Source organism: Phalacrocorax aristotelis, chromosome 11 (assembly GCF_949628215.1).
Source record: "Phalacrocorax aristotelis chromosome 11, bGulAri2.1, whole genome shotgun sequence".
Classification (NCBI taxonomy): Eukaryota; Metazoa; Chordata; class Aves; order Suliformes; family Phalacrocoracidae; genus Phalacrocorax; species Phalacrocorax aristotelis.
This window is the reverse complement of record NC_134286.1, coordinates 3,269,825-3,285,329: the sequence shown is the minus strand read 5'-3', so window position 1 is coordinate 3,285,329 and position 15,505 is coordinate 3,269,825. Positions and strand designations below refer to the sequence as shown.

The following is a 15,505-nucleotide window of genomic DNA, read 5'->3' as shown; positions in this document are numbered from 1 at the left end:
GATGTTTTAGCTTAACAGAATCAAAGATGAAATTGAAATACACAAAGAATGGAACAGAGAATTAATATTATATCTTCCCATAGGCTCTGGTTCACAAAGTACTTGGCTTGTGATGACCAGACTATGTGATTTTGTTTCCATATATGATTCCTGGTTAATTCTTGGGCATAAATTAGTATGTGACCTATCAAAGACATCTGTAAGGGTTGTTTGGCCTTAGACAAGTAAAGGGTTCTCCATCATGGCTTGGGAATAACTCAACACAGCACAATTAGGTGAAAAATCATCAGATATATGTATTACTGAATCAAGATTCGTGTTCATGCTGCACATACTCATAATAAGAGGCAGTCCCTTCAGCAAAACAGGTTGCTCTCTAAGTGGACAAGGAGTGGGAAAGCATGGCCATGGGAGCAACTCTCTCAGGGAAGACTCAGGGACCGTGCCAGAATTATCACCTCCTTTGTCCTTTCCCCTGTTGACTAGACTGCTTGCTGGACCATACAAACTGAAGTGTCTGTACATTATGTCATGTACCCACTTACACCTTCTCGGTATACACATGAGCTTTTGTACCAAGACTTACATCAGTACATTCGTACTAAGTAAATTCACACCAAGTCTTGACATTGCAGTGCAGTATGAATCCACACATACACACTTTTAGAAGATAAGACAATTTACCACACAAAAATCAGTGCAACATAAAGCATTTTCTGATAATTAGTTTTGACAATAGATCTGTAAGTTATTTTCTACTTTGAACGTGTTTCAAAATCAGTAAACGCAGTAACTTGACAAGCATTGCATATGCTTTTGGAGAGCTGCAAGGCATAACAGGGACAGTAAGGAGCTTTCATTCAAGAGGAAAGCACGTGGAGCAGTCCTCCGGAAGGCCTCAATTCTATCATTAAAAAGTCATTTCTGTTGTATTTTTGTAACAATTAGCTAATGATTCCCAACCCATATGGTTGTACCAGATGTCTGAACCTTCACAGGCCCAATCATATTTATTACTTCAGACAAACCATTTCATATTACTTAATAATAATAGTCAAGATCATTATTTCAATTCTCATCACTTCAAATCCAAACACAGAAAATATGATTAATAATATGCTTCAATTTTTTCCCTTGATTAATGGGCTATATGTGTGCAGAAAAATGCTTCCATCTTGAAGATGTGCTTTCCCCAGTGAAGCCATTGTCAGCCAGATCTTCTTTCCTGAAGCACTTTCCCTGCACTGTGGAACAATGATTGTGATTCCCAAGTGCAAACACCCAAAATGAAATTTTATAACTTTCACGTGCTACAGATGCTAACGGTAATAACTGCCATTTCTCTGCATTTCACCATGTCTCCCTGTCACTTTTAAAGAGTTGTTGCTCCTGAAATACTTAGTACCTGTAAAGCTCAGAACCTTTACCTGCATCATACTTGATTTGAACTTCTCATCTCTTTCAGACCCTACCAACTCTGCCTGTCACTGTGGGCATTCTCTTTAGCAATGCAAAAATGCCCTGAACCATGCCAGAGCAGATATTTGTGTTGAAATACCGCTGTATGGGAGTCCCCAGAGCCTAAAAAAAGTTAACTGTCCACAATGTATGTAAGGTTGCCATTAGTCTTTGATATTAAATATTGCTTTGTCCCGGGTTCCTTGATCTGAAAAAGAGAAGAGTCTAACAAGCAGTAGGATGCTAATAATGATCCTGCCTTTACATAGTGCCTCTCGTCTCAGAAGTTTTAAACTCTGTTCTAAAAGCTGCACAAGGACAACGTTATCCTTAACTGAAATGCCAGCTGTGGACTGAAACGTGATTGTGGTTTAAAACAGAAATGAACCATGCAATACAACCAGTGAGAACAGACAGTGCAATCTACCTTCTAGCTTTCAATAGGAGTGGATGAGGGTATAAGTTTTAACACCATTTTTCAAAGCATTTTGACCACTTTCTATCATCTCAGGCTGTTGGAAACTCAGTTTAGATCATATTAGCATGTACTTTCATCTGCATAAAAATGGAAATGCCACTATGATGACTTGGTTCAATATATATTTAGAAAAATAATCTTCTGAATCATAAACATTCTATTTACCTTTATATTAGTGTATGCATTTCCAATCTGATATATCTGCAAACCAGGGCCAATGCACCTTTAGATAAGCAGTACTTTTCACTTTCATTTACAATTGCAGTGGTGTAATTGCCTACATATTTTAATCAGAAGTCATACCTGCATTTGCCCATAACTGGACTAGACCACTATGTCTTCTTTCAATGGATTTCTAGGTAGGTTTTTTTCAACTCCTGTTAATATCCTCCTTGTCTGTAAGCATTTATTGATTTTTAGAGTCAAACCAATGAGTCAAAACAGAGGAGCTGGAAACAGAAATTGCACAGAGGCAAAATGGAAGACAATGAACAACGGAAATCAGCACGGCTTTAATAAAAGTTGCTTCTTTGCTAGCTGCTAGTTGGTTCTATCAAGAGAGCTCTTGGTAGATCACTATAAATTCTAAATAAAAAAATTAGAATATACCAGTGCATGACTGTACTGTGATCTAAAGTGTCCCTCAAGAATATTTCCTAATTATTTTGCTTGATCAGTTTTATTACCTTACCCAGAACAGTCAGTCTGCAAGATACACTGACACTTCTGTATAAAGAATGCTATACTGTAATAATGGAGTTATTTTTACATGTGTTTCATTTATAGACTGACTTGTGGAGCAGGTTTACCTGTATGCAAGATTCACTAATATGAGCTCAACTTCAGATAGCTTTAGGATACCTATTACAGAAAACTTAAAACATGCTCTTCTTGTTCTGTTTTACTGTAAAAGGGGTACTGACAGTCATTTGGATTGAAAGCAACATAGATGATGGTGCATCTATAGTCTAGAAATACTATTGGATTTCTAATTTTTCAGTAAAAATCTCAGATAATGCCCCTTTCCTAAGATTATTATAGATAAAGAGATTGTGGGATGGAGCTTAAGGGAAGACCACATGCTTTCTTCAAATACACAATTTCCAATAATTCTGAGGCATCACATGAATTTGCCTCAGAGCATAACTGGTGATCTAGACATGTAAATCAAGTTTACTGAATAATCTTGCCTACAGAAAGTGGTAAGATGACCTTCAGACTGAAATAACGTGAACTAAGCTTACCTTCAAACTCCCCTGTACTTCTTGGATGTAATTTAGCAACCTTGTTTATTCTTAACTCTCCAAAGAATCACAGTTCCTGTTTCAAAATGTACTTTTTTAGACTAAGAAGTTGGCCAACATTGAACATGTCCACTAAATGGTTCTTTTTTTCTAAGAAATCTCTGTTCTTTACCTGCACCAAAACCAAAAAATGCAAATTCTGTTATCATTTAGGGAATGCTTAGTCATGGAGCTTCATTATCATGTTTTGGGGATGGTAGTTGTGGAGCAGAGAAAGCCATTGGCTCCAGAAGAATTAGTGATGGTCTGATAGACACATCATGATTTATGCTGGTATATCTTGAACTGCTACAAAATTATAATAATTATCTTAGTATTTTATGTTATTTATGAATTTTGTATATAATTGTGGCCTTCTCTTAATCAACTTAATGAAACTTTCTTAAGAGGATGAGGACAGTAGTCCGAGGTGAGGCTTGCACAGATAATGTTAACTCAACCTTGCACGAATGCCTACTAGTGTTAACCATAGATGCAATTTAGTTGCTTCTGCTCTTTCACCATTGTTTCCTTCCTTATGAGAACAAATACAGACTGTTCCAGGATGGCGTTAACATGGCTTAAGAGTATGCTATAAGGTTTAATTTTGCTGGTGACATTGTCCTTTTATGTGACAGCTTACCAGTTTACAAGCAAAAATTGAAATAGTCTAGCATTTCCCCTCAAAAGATGGGATATTAATGAGATTTGAAAGAATAAATTCTCTGAGAATTCCAGCAATTCAAATCAAGTATGACATTAGATGGCAAAAGAAAAAAAAGAAAGCACTGGGGTGAATAATTTTGTACGCCCAGCAATCAGCAGGCCAGTCTGGCATTACACAGAAGAACCAGACAGCTTTGGTTCACATGGAATTTTTGCCTGGATGTCTGACATGGAAGCTGGAGACCTATTAAAGACATTCACAGGATACTTAAATACCCTCAAAAACCAATGTCTTTGAAAAAATGCCAAGGGTTATGTGGAATTAATTAATTCCAAATACCAGGATTCCTCGTATATCAACATTCTTTTATTGCAAAAGTTGTTCATAAAATAAAATGGAAATATACACAATATTTTAAGAATAAAATGTGCTATTTTGACACTAGAGGACCTCATGAAGGAGGCCTTGTTAATGAATACCTACAGAACTACCTTTAAATACATAAAATTTATGGAACTTAACAACGGAAAGAACATGCAAATAGCAACCCACAATAAACAGGGAATAGTAAAGATTTTTTTCACATTCTAAGTGATATTGATGTCTTTTGGAATGATTCAGAGATTGAATTAAAACACTTTCATTGAATGACCTCTTGAGCAATTTGGTTTCTAGTTAAATTATTTCCTCACTGCTGATATGCAAATAATGATTTCTGCTGCTACCACAAAAGCTATTGATAATTTGTTCTGAGAATTATCAGAGAAACAAGAAATAACTAATAAGATGCCCCAGCGTATCTTTCTTTCAGTGCACAAGGGTTTCTTTAGCACATTTCCTAGTGTTTTTAAGTCCCCTTTTGAAAGTCTCGAGAAGTGTTTTCCTCCATTTTCATAAGAAAACTATAATTATCTAAACATATCCTTTATCTGCCTTTTTGTTTCCTATGTCTCTCTATTTATGGTTGTAATTTCTCTGTTTTATTATTAAGATTCATTATTTGTTGTATTTTTGATGAATCATTCACTAGTTCTTTACATTCTCCAAAATTTATTTCTGGAAATACAGCGTCTCTGAGCTACTGCATTAAGTGGATCCATTTCTTTTTATATGACATTGAAGTAGTGAATATTCTAAACTTCTCTATTAGTTCTGAACTTCTCTTACATTACTCTGCCTGTTCTCTCCAACTATATGATTCAAATGCAAGGGTCAAAGTGGTTTTTTCTCTGCTTTGAATGTTTTTTCCTCTGTAAACCATTAAGTTGTTTTCTGTATAACTAAGGAAAATTCTCAGTGTGACTTCGCAATGACCAGTTAAAATCTCCTGACAATGGGCAATTAAAATCTTTAATTTAGGACATCTTCATTATGAGCTCATTGTTCATGCTGAGTGATCAATAACAGATGCCTACATATGTCTTTCCTGGCTTTAGGAATGTCCCAGTGCAGCATATTCCTATATTGTATAAGATATGCTCCTACCCATTGCAATGAATTTCCTAAACAGATGCCATTGTTGAACTACCTCCCCTGTGTTTTCCAGGGAAGCCACATTTCATAGTCTGAAAGAGAAGTTAGAGGCATCCTTGATATTCACAGGTGATTTTAATGTAGAATCCACAAAACATCAATATATGTCCTCTTCCAGCTGCACCTTAAAGCTACCAGAAATCGTGCTAGGGCTCTTGTGGTAGGTGCTTTTCAACTTGCTCTAATTAATCTGAGGCTGTCAAAATGGTAATCCTTTATTTATAAAGGAATACTTTGATGGAATTGCACACATTTCAACATACAGAAGAACCCTCAGTTTGCCAAGCTTAAGATTAAGACTTGCTGGTATCATCACTTTGTTTCTGTTATCTGCTCATGCTTAGAATGGGAGTGTTTTTGTTATTTTGAAAATGACATTTTGAAAAAGTAGAAATATTTGCATTTCAGGACAGACTGCAAGGTCCAGCAGCTGAGCTTTGTGTCGTTTAGCACACCACCTGAACTCGGTACTGCAGGACAGTAAAAACTCCCACGCAGGTCTGGATGCTGATCAGAGGATACTGGGCGGAGGGGAGAAAAGGGATTTATCATCCTTATGTTGTTTCTTCCATTCCTTTCTCCCATTGCCCCCCCTTCATTGCCTTCACCTGGATTTTGAATGCAGTTCACTTCCAAATCACTGCAGCCCTCTACTCTCTGAGATATATAAGGCCAGAGCTAGAATTTTTTAATAATAAATAAATGAATTCCTTCACAATCTGATGCTCACTCTCCCTCTGATTAAGAAAAAGGCCAGAAACATATTGCTAAAGAATAATACGAATAAACAAGAGGGGAGAGATGAAAAGAGAACAGGAGAAGCTGGTGAAGAGAGAGCACTATAACATGGTCTTCATTCAGGTGATAATTGCTATGTCTGAGTTGTCAGGCTGATAACACTACTGTCTGTCTTAACTCAAACAGAGGTAGTTTTCCATGTAAACTAAAAGCAGATGTGTCAAATTAATCCTTTCTATAGTTGTAGTAGTTTCAGTGCAGTTATAGAAGACACAATTTCTGCATTAAGAACTCCTGAAATCCACTGAATTTTTCTAGGCTTTGTATAATATTTAGAATGAAAAAGGTGGACATGTTTGTAGGGAATAAAGCTGAATATATTTTGTAAAATTATTATCTGTTACATTTTTATTTTAAACATATCACCCACGTTATAACTAACATGCACCGCAGACTTTTTATAATTCATTCTTACTGGAAAACGGTGGAGAATTTGAGTAAGAAAAAACAAACATTGCACTGGCCTTGAATTCCTCTGAGTGCATCATTATAGAAGGTCAACAAGGATACTTGTTAGGAGCCGTCTGAGTATTAGTTAATCAGAAGTAATTTCATTTTGATTCATCACTAGAGATCTTCACAAATATAACCACACAATTTTTCCTCTCTGAATCTTATAACGATAACTCACTAAGGTCCACCTTTCCAACTCATCTGTCATCACTTTAATGGCATCAGGGAACAGGGGAAAGTTTCATGTTTAGTGAAAAAACTAAACTACAAAAGTAGCATTTAGAAGATGTCTATGAAATTACTCTGGGGGGCAAGGATGAATGTATATTACTGCTCGGCAATATTCTAGATGATTGTAGTTTATTAAGTGCAATGCTTCATTCAATATCAACAGTCACTAATTTCACCCACAGAACTACAACCTCCATTTAAGCCAGCGTGGCAGGACAGCTGCTCTTAGAAAGAAAGGCATTAAAAGGATAACTTCTTTCCTTTTTAGCTTTTAAACCTTTGTAGGTGTTAAAACAATTTTGCAAAACACCTCAGGACAAACTGTAACATACTTTTTACTTTCCTGGTGCATGCAAGCTTTGTAATATTTATTGTGCCTCATGCATTTTTTTCCTTCATTACGAATAGAAATGCAAGACATTAAACCTGTCAGAAACAGACAATATGGAAATTTCGTTTGGTAGGAATATTTTTTTACTCAAGCACACAAAGCATCCATCTGACCTATAGCATCCATTTAGGAGACCACCTTGAGGACAGACCCGCAAAGCACACAACTGCCTTCCTACTGCTTTTGAGATGTAGGAACTCGAACAGAACTTTGCCTGACACTTCACCATCTAGCCAGTGTTTTTCTGGCATACACTAAAATTCTATTCCTACTACATTTTTTTGCAGTGTAATGTTTCTAAAACTGCTTTCCAACTTAGGTTGCCAGAAATACTGTAACAGTGAGATGTTCTGCTGTTTTTCTAAGAAATATACATTTTATAAACTTGGAAAAGTAACTCTGAGGTGTTACACACAGAGTTCTCAATGCTATGGTACATGTGTTGGTGTCATTCCTGCCAAAGCAAGATAAAATTTAGAATCAGGAATTAGGAGGGCAAGAAAGTGCCGTCAGGATCATGTCTAGGAAGAAACCATGAAAGTATATTATTGCTCAGCAGGATCCAGTGTCTTTGCAGTTTCTTGACACACAGTGACTCATTTAACATGATCTGAAAATGTCATCCAGTGGATCCAATTTATTCTGAATTCTGCTTTCTAGTATAATACATTGTGAAATAATGGAGATCTGGCGAAGGTTGATCTCTTCTGAATTTGCATTGCCACTGTGTTCTCCCCACAGTGGTCAGAACTGGAAGGAAGTTGGGGATGTTGCATCATGTGTCTCAAGAACATATGGTAAGGTTACAAGATACAGCAATGCATGACAACTGTGTCTGGCTGCCTATAGTAAGGTTCAAGACAATAAAATAAATTCTTTACCTAATGACCTGGAAGATTCGTTACGCTTGATAAATGTGACTTGAGAGACATTCATTCAGCTCAGGCTTTCCTCTGCAAGCAGAATTACATTTATTTAAAAGGTCTGAATGTATCTGTGTTATAGATAGGGAAATTTTAGAACATATCCCTGAATCTCCAGATAATGAATATAGACCATTAAATTGATAAATGTTGCTGGAATCTTTTATGGAGATAGTGCTAATCCGGTCGGTTCTTGGAAGATATATAGACCTGGTTTTAATTGGTCTTCGAAAAGGTCCTAGTGAAAATGAGGTCATAGTGACAGGGATGCAGAAATACCTTGGCCAAATAATTTCCATAGAATATTACAGCTAGCCTTGATATATGGAGGTCCTTGTACAACACTACTCGGCTTGTAGGTCAGCCTGCCATGACACTAAACATGGCTGTGCTATTACTGGGAAGGCAGAAAATGGAGTAACGGACTCTAAACAAAACTCCAACAAAACGGCAAAGTGTTTTGTTGTCTGTCCAGGCTTCCAGTGGTGCACAGGTTGAATTAAAAGTGATGACAGTTACAGCCTTGTGGGTACTGGGCCTTAGTTTTCCTGCCAGTCTCCTGACCTCTGTATATCTTAACCTCTCAGTCTGAAAGGACTGGGGCTTTTGTAAAGTGTTAGTAAAAAATGAGTATATATTTGTTTCTGATGCTGAAATTCTGATTAATACTATGTCTTCTGCTCTTAGAAGCAGAAGTTTCTGTTAGCCTCTTATAAAATACAACATCAAGATTTTTGAACTTTAGTCATTTGGAACAGAGTACTGATTTGATTTTGAATACTTTGTCTCTGACTTGGTTTTGCTAGGCTTTCACTGGAGTTAAGTATTTTTCCTGCTTTGCCTAAACATTACACATATACCTTTATCACTTACAATTCACAGTCAGTATTGACTGCATCTGCTTTCATTTTCCATGTGTACTGTAGGTGATAACAAAAACATGACCTGCTTACCAGGTCTTTTGGCCAGTAACTTTTATAAATACTGATTCTTAGTGATATGCATATATTTTAGAAGAAAATGAGAATTAAAAAGAATTTAAAGAAAATCAAGTCAATGGAAGATAAATTTAAAAATTAAAGAGAATAAAGAAAAATCCACTGTATCCTCATATCACGTTTATTTGTCATGAGAGAGCAAGACCCGTGTGCTGGACTTCCTTTCCAAAAGACAATGAGCTGAGATCTTGAACTTTTAGATTACTGTTTGTGTATGATTTTTTGGTATTCTCTCCTAACCAAGTTGTAGTTGCCCCCAAACCCAGTCTTCCCACTCACATGAGTTCTCAGGGTATTTGAAATGCAGATTCATCCCAGGCGTCTACCTATGTCTGCGGCTAGGACAGCCTTCTCACACAGGTATTGTGGAAAATATAAACCATAAAACATCCAGAGGGAAACTAGAGCTATCATCTTTTTGGGACCGCTTCATGTGTTTCAAAGATGAGTGTCATATACATGCTAGAAACCATCCCAAGATCTTGTCTGAACTGGCAGAAGCCTTGAGAAGACATTAGGCCATTCTGCTGGGGACCGGTTGGGTACATAAACTCTTCCAGAGGGATGTTTGTCTAAGCTCTTCTTAGCTGTGTTCAAAACCTCCTACCAAGGAAATGGCCAAAGCTGCCCAGACAGCTTATTTCAATACTTAACTGTGCCTATTACTGGGAACCTGCTTCTTGAAATCTGATCTCAACCACTTATATTGCAAAGTAGCCAACTTTGAGGTGTGCTCTTCTGACCCTTTTAAAGCAATTCATTTACAACATTCAGCAGATGAATTGTCACCAAAATTTATTACTAAAAAGTATTACAGACTGAAACTCATAAGAGGAATCAGTAAGGAATTGCAAACACTTCTGAGTCAGTGACTTCCTAGCGACAATTGGGAATGTGGTACTACTGGAGCACAGTAATCCAAGCGGGAGCCACACCAGTGAATTGTTTCAGTTCTGAAACTGGTGAGAGTAGAAGGAAAATGATGAAACCTTTACTTTAGAACTGCTTGAAAATTCTACGTTAATTCCGAGGGCATCTCTGTGGCTCTCAGTTCTCTTCCAAACCTATTTGTCTTCAGAAAGAACTGAGAAGATGTTACAAAAGTTACATTTTTCTAATAAGATACGACCTGGTTTATCTACTCAAGTTTCAAATTGCATCCTGAGAAGTCAAGTTCTTGCATTGCGGGATTCTAAGGTCGTGAAGGGGGATCAAGAAAGCCAAGTATCATCCAGCTCAGTGCCTATAAGGCTGCTTTTGCAGTAGTTCATAATATTTAGCAGTGTCTCCAGTACGCTCTTAAGATTTTACATATTACACTCTGTAAACAGAGGAGACTCCCTGGTTCTGACATATTGCTACAGAACAGGTAGTGATCTAATGAAAAGCACAAGAAGACGGAGAAGGGATTTGCCGGAGCCCTGCGTGATACGAATGCTAACAAGTCCACTCACGTCATCAGCTTCCCTGCTCTCAGCTCCCCCATCCCTCCCTTCCTTTCTCTTTCATGAGCCAGCTTGAAATCAGGGAATTACATGCTAAGGAAAACCCTTCAGCTAAACATATAATTATTCTGCACAGGATCAGTGCAGCACAGTTAATCAGTTTACCAACTGAATTAATTTTTATTTTTTCATGTCTGCATCTCCTGTTGAGAGTGGAGAAATTCTAGATTTAAAGGGGAAAAACGGGCTGCAGTTGTGAAATGAGTATCTGAAGCCGAGCATTCATTATGAGAGAAACCTCCACTGCAGGCTGTTTTGGCAGACAAACCTTACTGTCAGTCCCCAGGACTTTGAATAACTGACTCCAGGTGGAGTTATTACTTATGGGTACTTAAGAAATAACTAGCTTCCTATTTTAATTTTCAACTGTTTAATAACATTCCATTCTCTGAAAGTCACAGCTTATTTCATTGCATTGTATTTCCTTTCATTGTTTTGAAAAGTTAGTATTTATTTGGACAGAGGTGTCACTTCACTGTAAATGAGTTCACATTTTAAATTACCTACTTGTAAACTGCTTCGCTTAGGAAGTGCAAAATCTTCAATGCTGTTATTTGCAGAAGTACAGAGAATACCTTTTAGGTTCTACTTACAATGAAAACGCAAAGCATCATGCTTTTATTAATTCTAAGTGCAAGTAAGAGTCAGGAGTAAGACATCATACTTCCCCTCTGCCCCATGAGCCCCCAGATTCTGTACAGGATTACCTTCGATAGTGCATGCACGCACACTAAAACAGATGGCCTTTGGTTTAGGAGGGCTCACTCTGACGATGTGTTTGCAACTGCAAAGTCTCACAGTAAGTGCAGGGGGTCCTGGGCCAAAAAGCATTCAAAGTCTCCAGGAAGAAGCATTACAGATGTAAATACTGAAGTGTAGTTTCTCATTCACTCACATTAGTATGTTAAAAATCAAAGGTAAAACTGACCAAGTTTGAAAACTACTCTGATTCTTAATGTACTTTTAAGCTTTATGGGTAATATTTGTTTTCCAACAATGCCACAATGGAATTTGAGCAAGGCAAAGTTCTTTCTCTTAAAGTACCTTTTGGGTCCATAGTACATATGCCCAGGAAAACATTTAAGTTATGTAAGAAGTGGGTACCTGCCAGGAGTAATACTTGCTCATTTCCTGAACTAAAACCACTTAGAGAAATTTAAAATTTTGGAAAATTTGGAAAAAAAAAAAAGAATAGTGACTTAAAATTCTTGTTAAAATTATTTTCACAATTAATGTTTTCTGCTTCTTTGAAAACTTGCTTTGTACTCACAGTGCCTTCCTCTGTGGATTTGCTAAACTTTACAAAATATTTTTGTATAAAGACAATTTCTTTACCACAACGGTATCTAGAGTCTTAACTTCTAGATCCTCTACAGGCCTCCAGAATCAATTTCTAAAGACTTGCGTGGCACTTTCTGGTTGTCCACACCAGCAGATGCAGTTCCCCAAGTTGAATTCCAGTTGAATGTGTCCCTGAGAAAGGAACTGTGGATAAATACAAGATGCCAACTTGTCACAATAATGTTCCTTAAAGCCTACCAATTGTTACTGTTTTGGCAAGTAACATTTCCTTAAGGAAAAGCACAGAAGGGCGTCTCCTCTTGGTCGGGGCTTAGGCTACAGCTCCTTCTGATAACAGCACACTGTAACCAGGACGCACTCTGGGTACCCAGGTCTCGAACTATTAACGTGATTTTTGTGGCTTTCTTCCATCTTCTCTTCAATTACTTGATCTTGCTGGTACTTACTGCTAGTTAATTTCAAAGCCTGTACTTTGCTAACAGTTTTTAAAGGTACGTTATGATAGCTTAAATAATTATGATAAATTCAAGCTAAAAAGACATATTACTATAATTTCCCTATTAAATATAATTTACAATCTTTACAAATAAAACTAATTGACTACCTGCTTTTAAGCCAAAAAAAGGTGTATTACACTTGCAATATTTGCTATATTGTTTATTAACATGTTGCTTTCTATAGCAAAGATAATATTCCACATTCGTAGTGGGGTAATTTTTCTAAAATGCCTTTACCATATCTTTTAATGCTGTCAAAGTGTACCTTTCAGTACAGAAGACATACGTAAACGCTATCTTATCACTTGAATATTATTACCCATGCAGACCTTCAATCTCTCTAAAGCATTAATAGCTGTGTAGCAGAATGACTACTGCTAATGGAGCTGACAGATGGAATATATGTAAATTACAGGTAAACAGTGGCAACAATTGGGCAATTTCTGTAAAGTAAGGGATTTACAAGTAGTTTTAAACCGATTTTGGTATGCTTCCATTTCTGTCTGTTAGGTCTTTTCTTCGGCTACAGCTGAAGTATGCATTCATAAGGGTAAACAGCGGCATGAAAAAGGGGCTTGTAATACTAGCATGGTAAAAGTGGACAAATGTGCCACTTCACTGTTTGTGGATCGGTAGCATCCATGTTACCAAGGAAAATACCTATCTGTGGATACTTCAATGTTCACTGCATTATACTTATTTATGCCTAAGGCCAGAGGCACACAACTAACAATACTGCCTACTCCAGACGTCCCTACGGATGCAGCATGCAGTCTTTGTATAGATATTTAACTGTCAGGCAACTCCATACATTTAAAAACCTTTTGTTTGCATGACCTTTTTTCTTCCCATGGCATGCACTACACATGTTATGGAATAATGTTACCCAAGATGCAATTAGTTTACATCAAAAAGGATTAAAAAGTAGCAGAAGTATTTTTAAATTTAGCAACAAGTATTATACACACTTTGGCATTTAATTCACATTATAATTCAAGTAATGAATTAAAATAGCATCATGATCTGGCCACTTTTTACATCTTCTATGCACTGAAAATAAAGGCGCGGATCAGAAAACTCTCCTCTGCATGTACATTAGGAATTGATTTCAAGTAATGACACTGGAGTATGGGAATCAATCCTATATCTGATGGTTTCGGGATCCATCCCAATGACCTGCTTAAGACTTCCCAATTAACCTGAGTTCACAAACACCTGAGAAACAATCTACATACATTCCCTTAGATTGCATTAGCTTCATAATAACTGTGTGCTTGTAAAAGAAGAGTTTGCTCATAACTGTAATGTATCTGATGAGCTCATAAGCAGCCCAATTTCAGTTAATTATGGGGACGTATCTCAGCCAAACGAAATCAAAACCATTCCCTTAATAATGACAACACTTTGAAAGCTTTAAGGATGTTACAGTGGGCATCCAATTCAACCCTCCAATAAGTTCAGTAATCACATTACAGAAATTACTTCCATGAGTAATGGACAAATAAAATTTGCACCTCTTCTCCTTATATAATGGATAACCCTCGTAGTAGAAATTATTTGTCTCTAAGGCAGACAGCTCATCAGAAGCAATGTATAACAACACTAATGCATCCTACTGTGGAAATGCATTTTACCTCGCTCCGGGGAAATTTAAAACACTTGTCATCACAAACAATTCTTCAGCCTCCCATCCAACCCAAGCTGTTTGCAGCACAGCCGAGCATTGTAAGGCAAAACATGTCACAGCTTATGGCTGTGCTGTGAAACTGCGAATGTGCTGGGAAATCATCATTCCTGTCAAGTTATCGGGAAGAGTTTCCCCAGCGAAGCCGTGCTCAGCCCTGTGCGTTCCCCCTGCGTGCCCCACGCACGGCAAGGGCTGCACTGTCCACAGTACCGGCGACAGACGGGGACGCGGGTGCGTTACACACACCAGCGGCACGAGCAAGAGCAGCTGAGAAGCCTGAACGAATCAGGACCTGTCACTAAAGGAGCAGAATTCCTCAGTCCAGTCACCGGCACCTTATGCTCCTTGTGGTACCCTAAACTACACAAAAGTGCTGCACAGCCACTGCATCAGATCACCTGATATGAGCAAAACAGACCTAATCAGGGCAAATTTAAAGCAACCAAACATAATAACATTACACTGTGCAATGCATAATGGAGCCATGAGACACAAACACTTTATGCCTGCGTTTACCAACAAATGCATTTGATCCCTACTCAGTTCTCAGCAGAAATTCCAACAACATGCTGCACAGCTTAAACAGCCTCTCTCCTCAGTCGTGTCTTGAAAAACTACTGTGCAAAGCAGCACACGGATGATTAAAACTGAATAAACTCTTCCCAAAACAATGAACACAAGAGCAGATATGTAAACTGCCAGGATCCAAAGTACAGACAATACATGGCAATAAATGATCATACCTTTCATCCAATCCACTACCTGCTTGGGCGTCCACTTGCTAATAGGTTCCATAACGAGAGCCATCATCAGATCACTTTATCATTCACACCAAAATCAGAAAAAGGAGAGAAAAAATGTATCAGAGCATGGCTGGGCTAAGAGAGCTGTAGGATTTTACAGTGCAGTCCAAAGAGAAGATGATGCTTTGTCCCTCCAGGTTTCTCCTGCACTGATTCAGTAATGTATAAAATTACACTGCTTGATCAGCTCTGGCACCTCCCCCACTGCACACAGCCTGCAACACACTGGAGCACGGAGCCAGGAAATGGTGCAGTACGTATAGACTTACTTACAAAAGCCTCTACCCAGTGATCTACTTATTAGACTGGCACAAATATAAAATTATATTACACAGAGAGCAATTCAAGCTGGAGCTGTTCCAGACACTGAGTTTTAAGGACCTTTATTCCAACAAGCTCTGGGATCTTCATCAGGGAAAATATCACTACTGTAACTTGATAGCAGATTGTCTTGGCTTCATTGTGAATATGCTGACTGTCACTCAGTTTAAAGAGAAG

At 37.7% G+C, this 15,505-nt stretch overlaps 1 protein-coding gene across 2 annotated transcripts in view; it reads right to left on the bottom strand.

Moving 5' to 3' along the window:
- The window catches only part of LOC142063197 (connector enhancer of kinase suppressor of ras 2-like), a 214,048-nt gene extending 199,034 nt beyond the window's left edge, over positions 1–15,014 (bottom strand). For both annotated transcript variants that reach the window (XM_075106632.1, XM_075106631.1), the window contains exon 1: positions 14,948–15,014. In XM_075106632.1, coding sequence (XP_074962733.1) covers positions 14,948–15,014 — 67 coding nt within the window. The remainder of the gene's footprint in view (positions 1–14,947) is intronic.
- Positions 15,015–15,505: the final 491 nt, after the last annotated feature.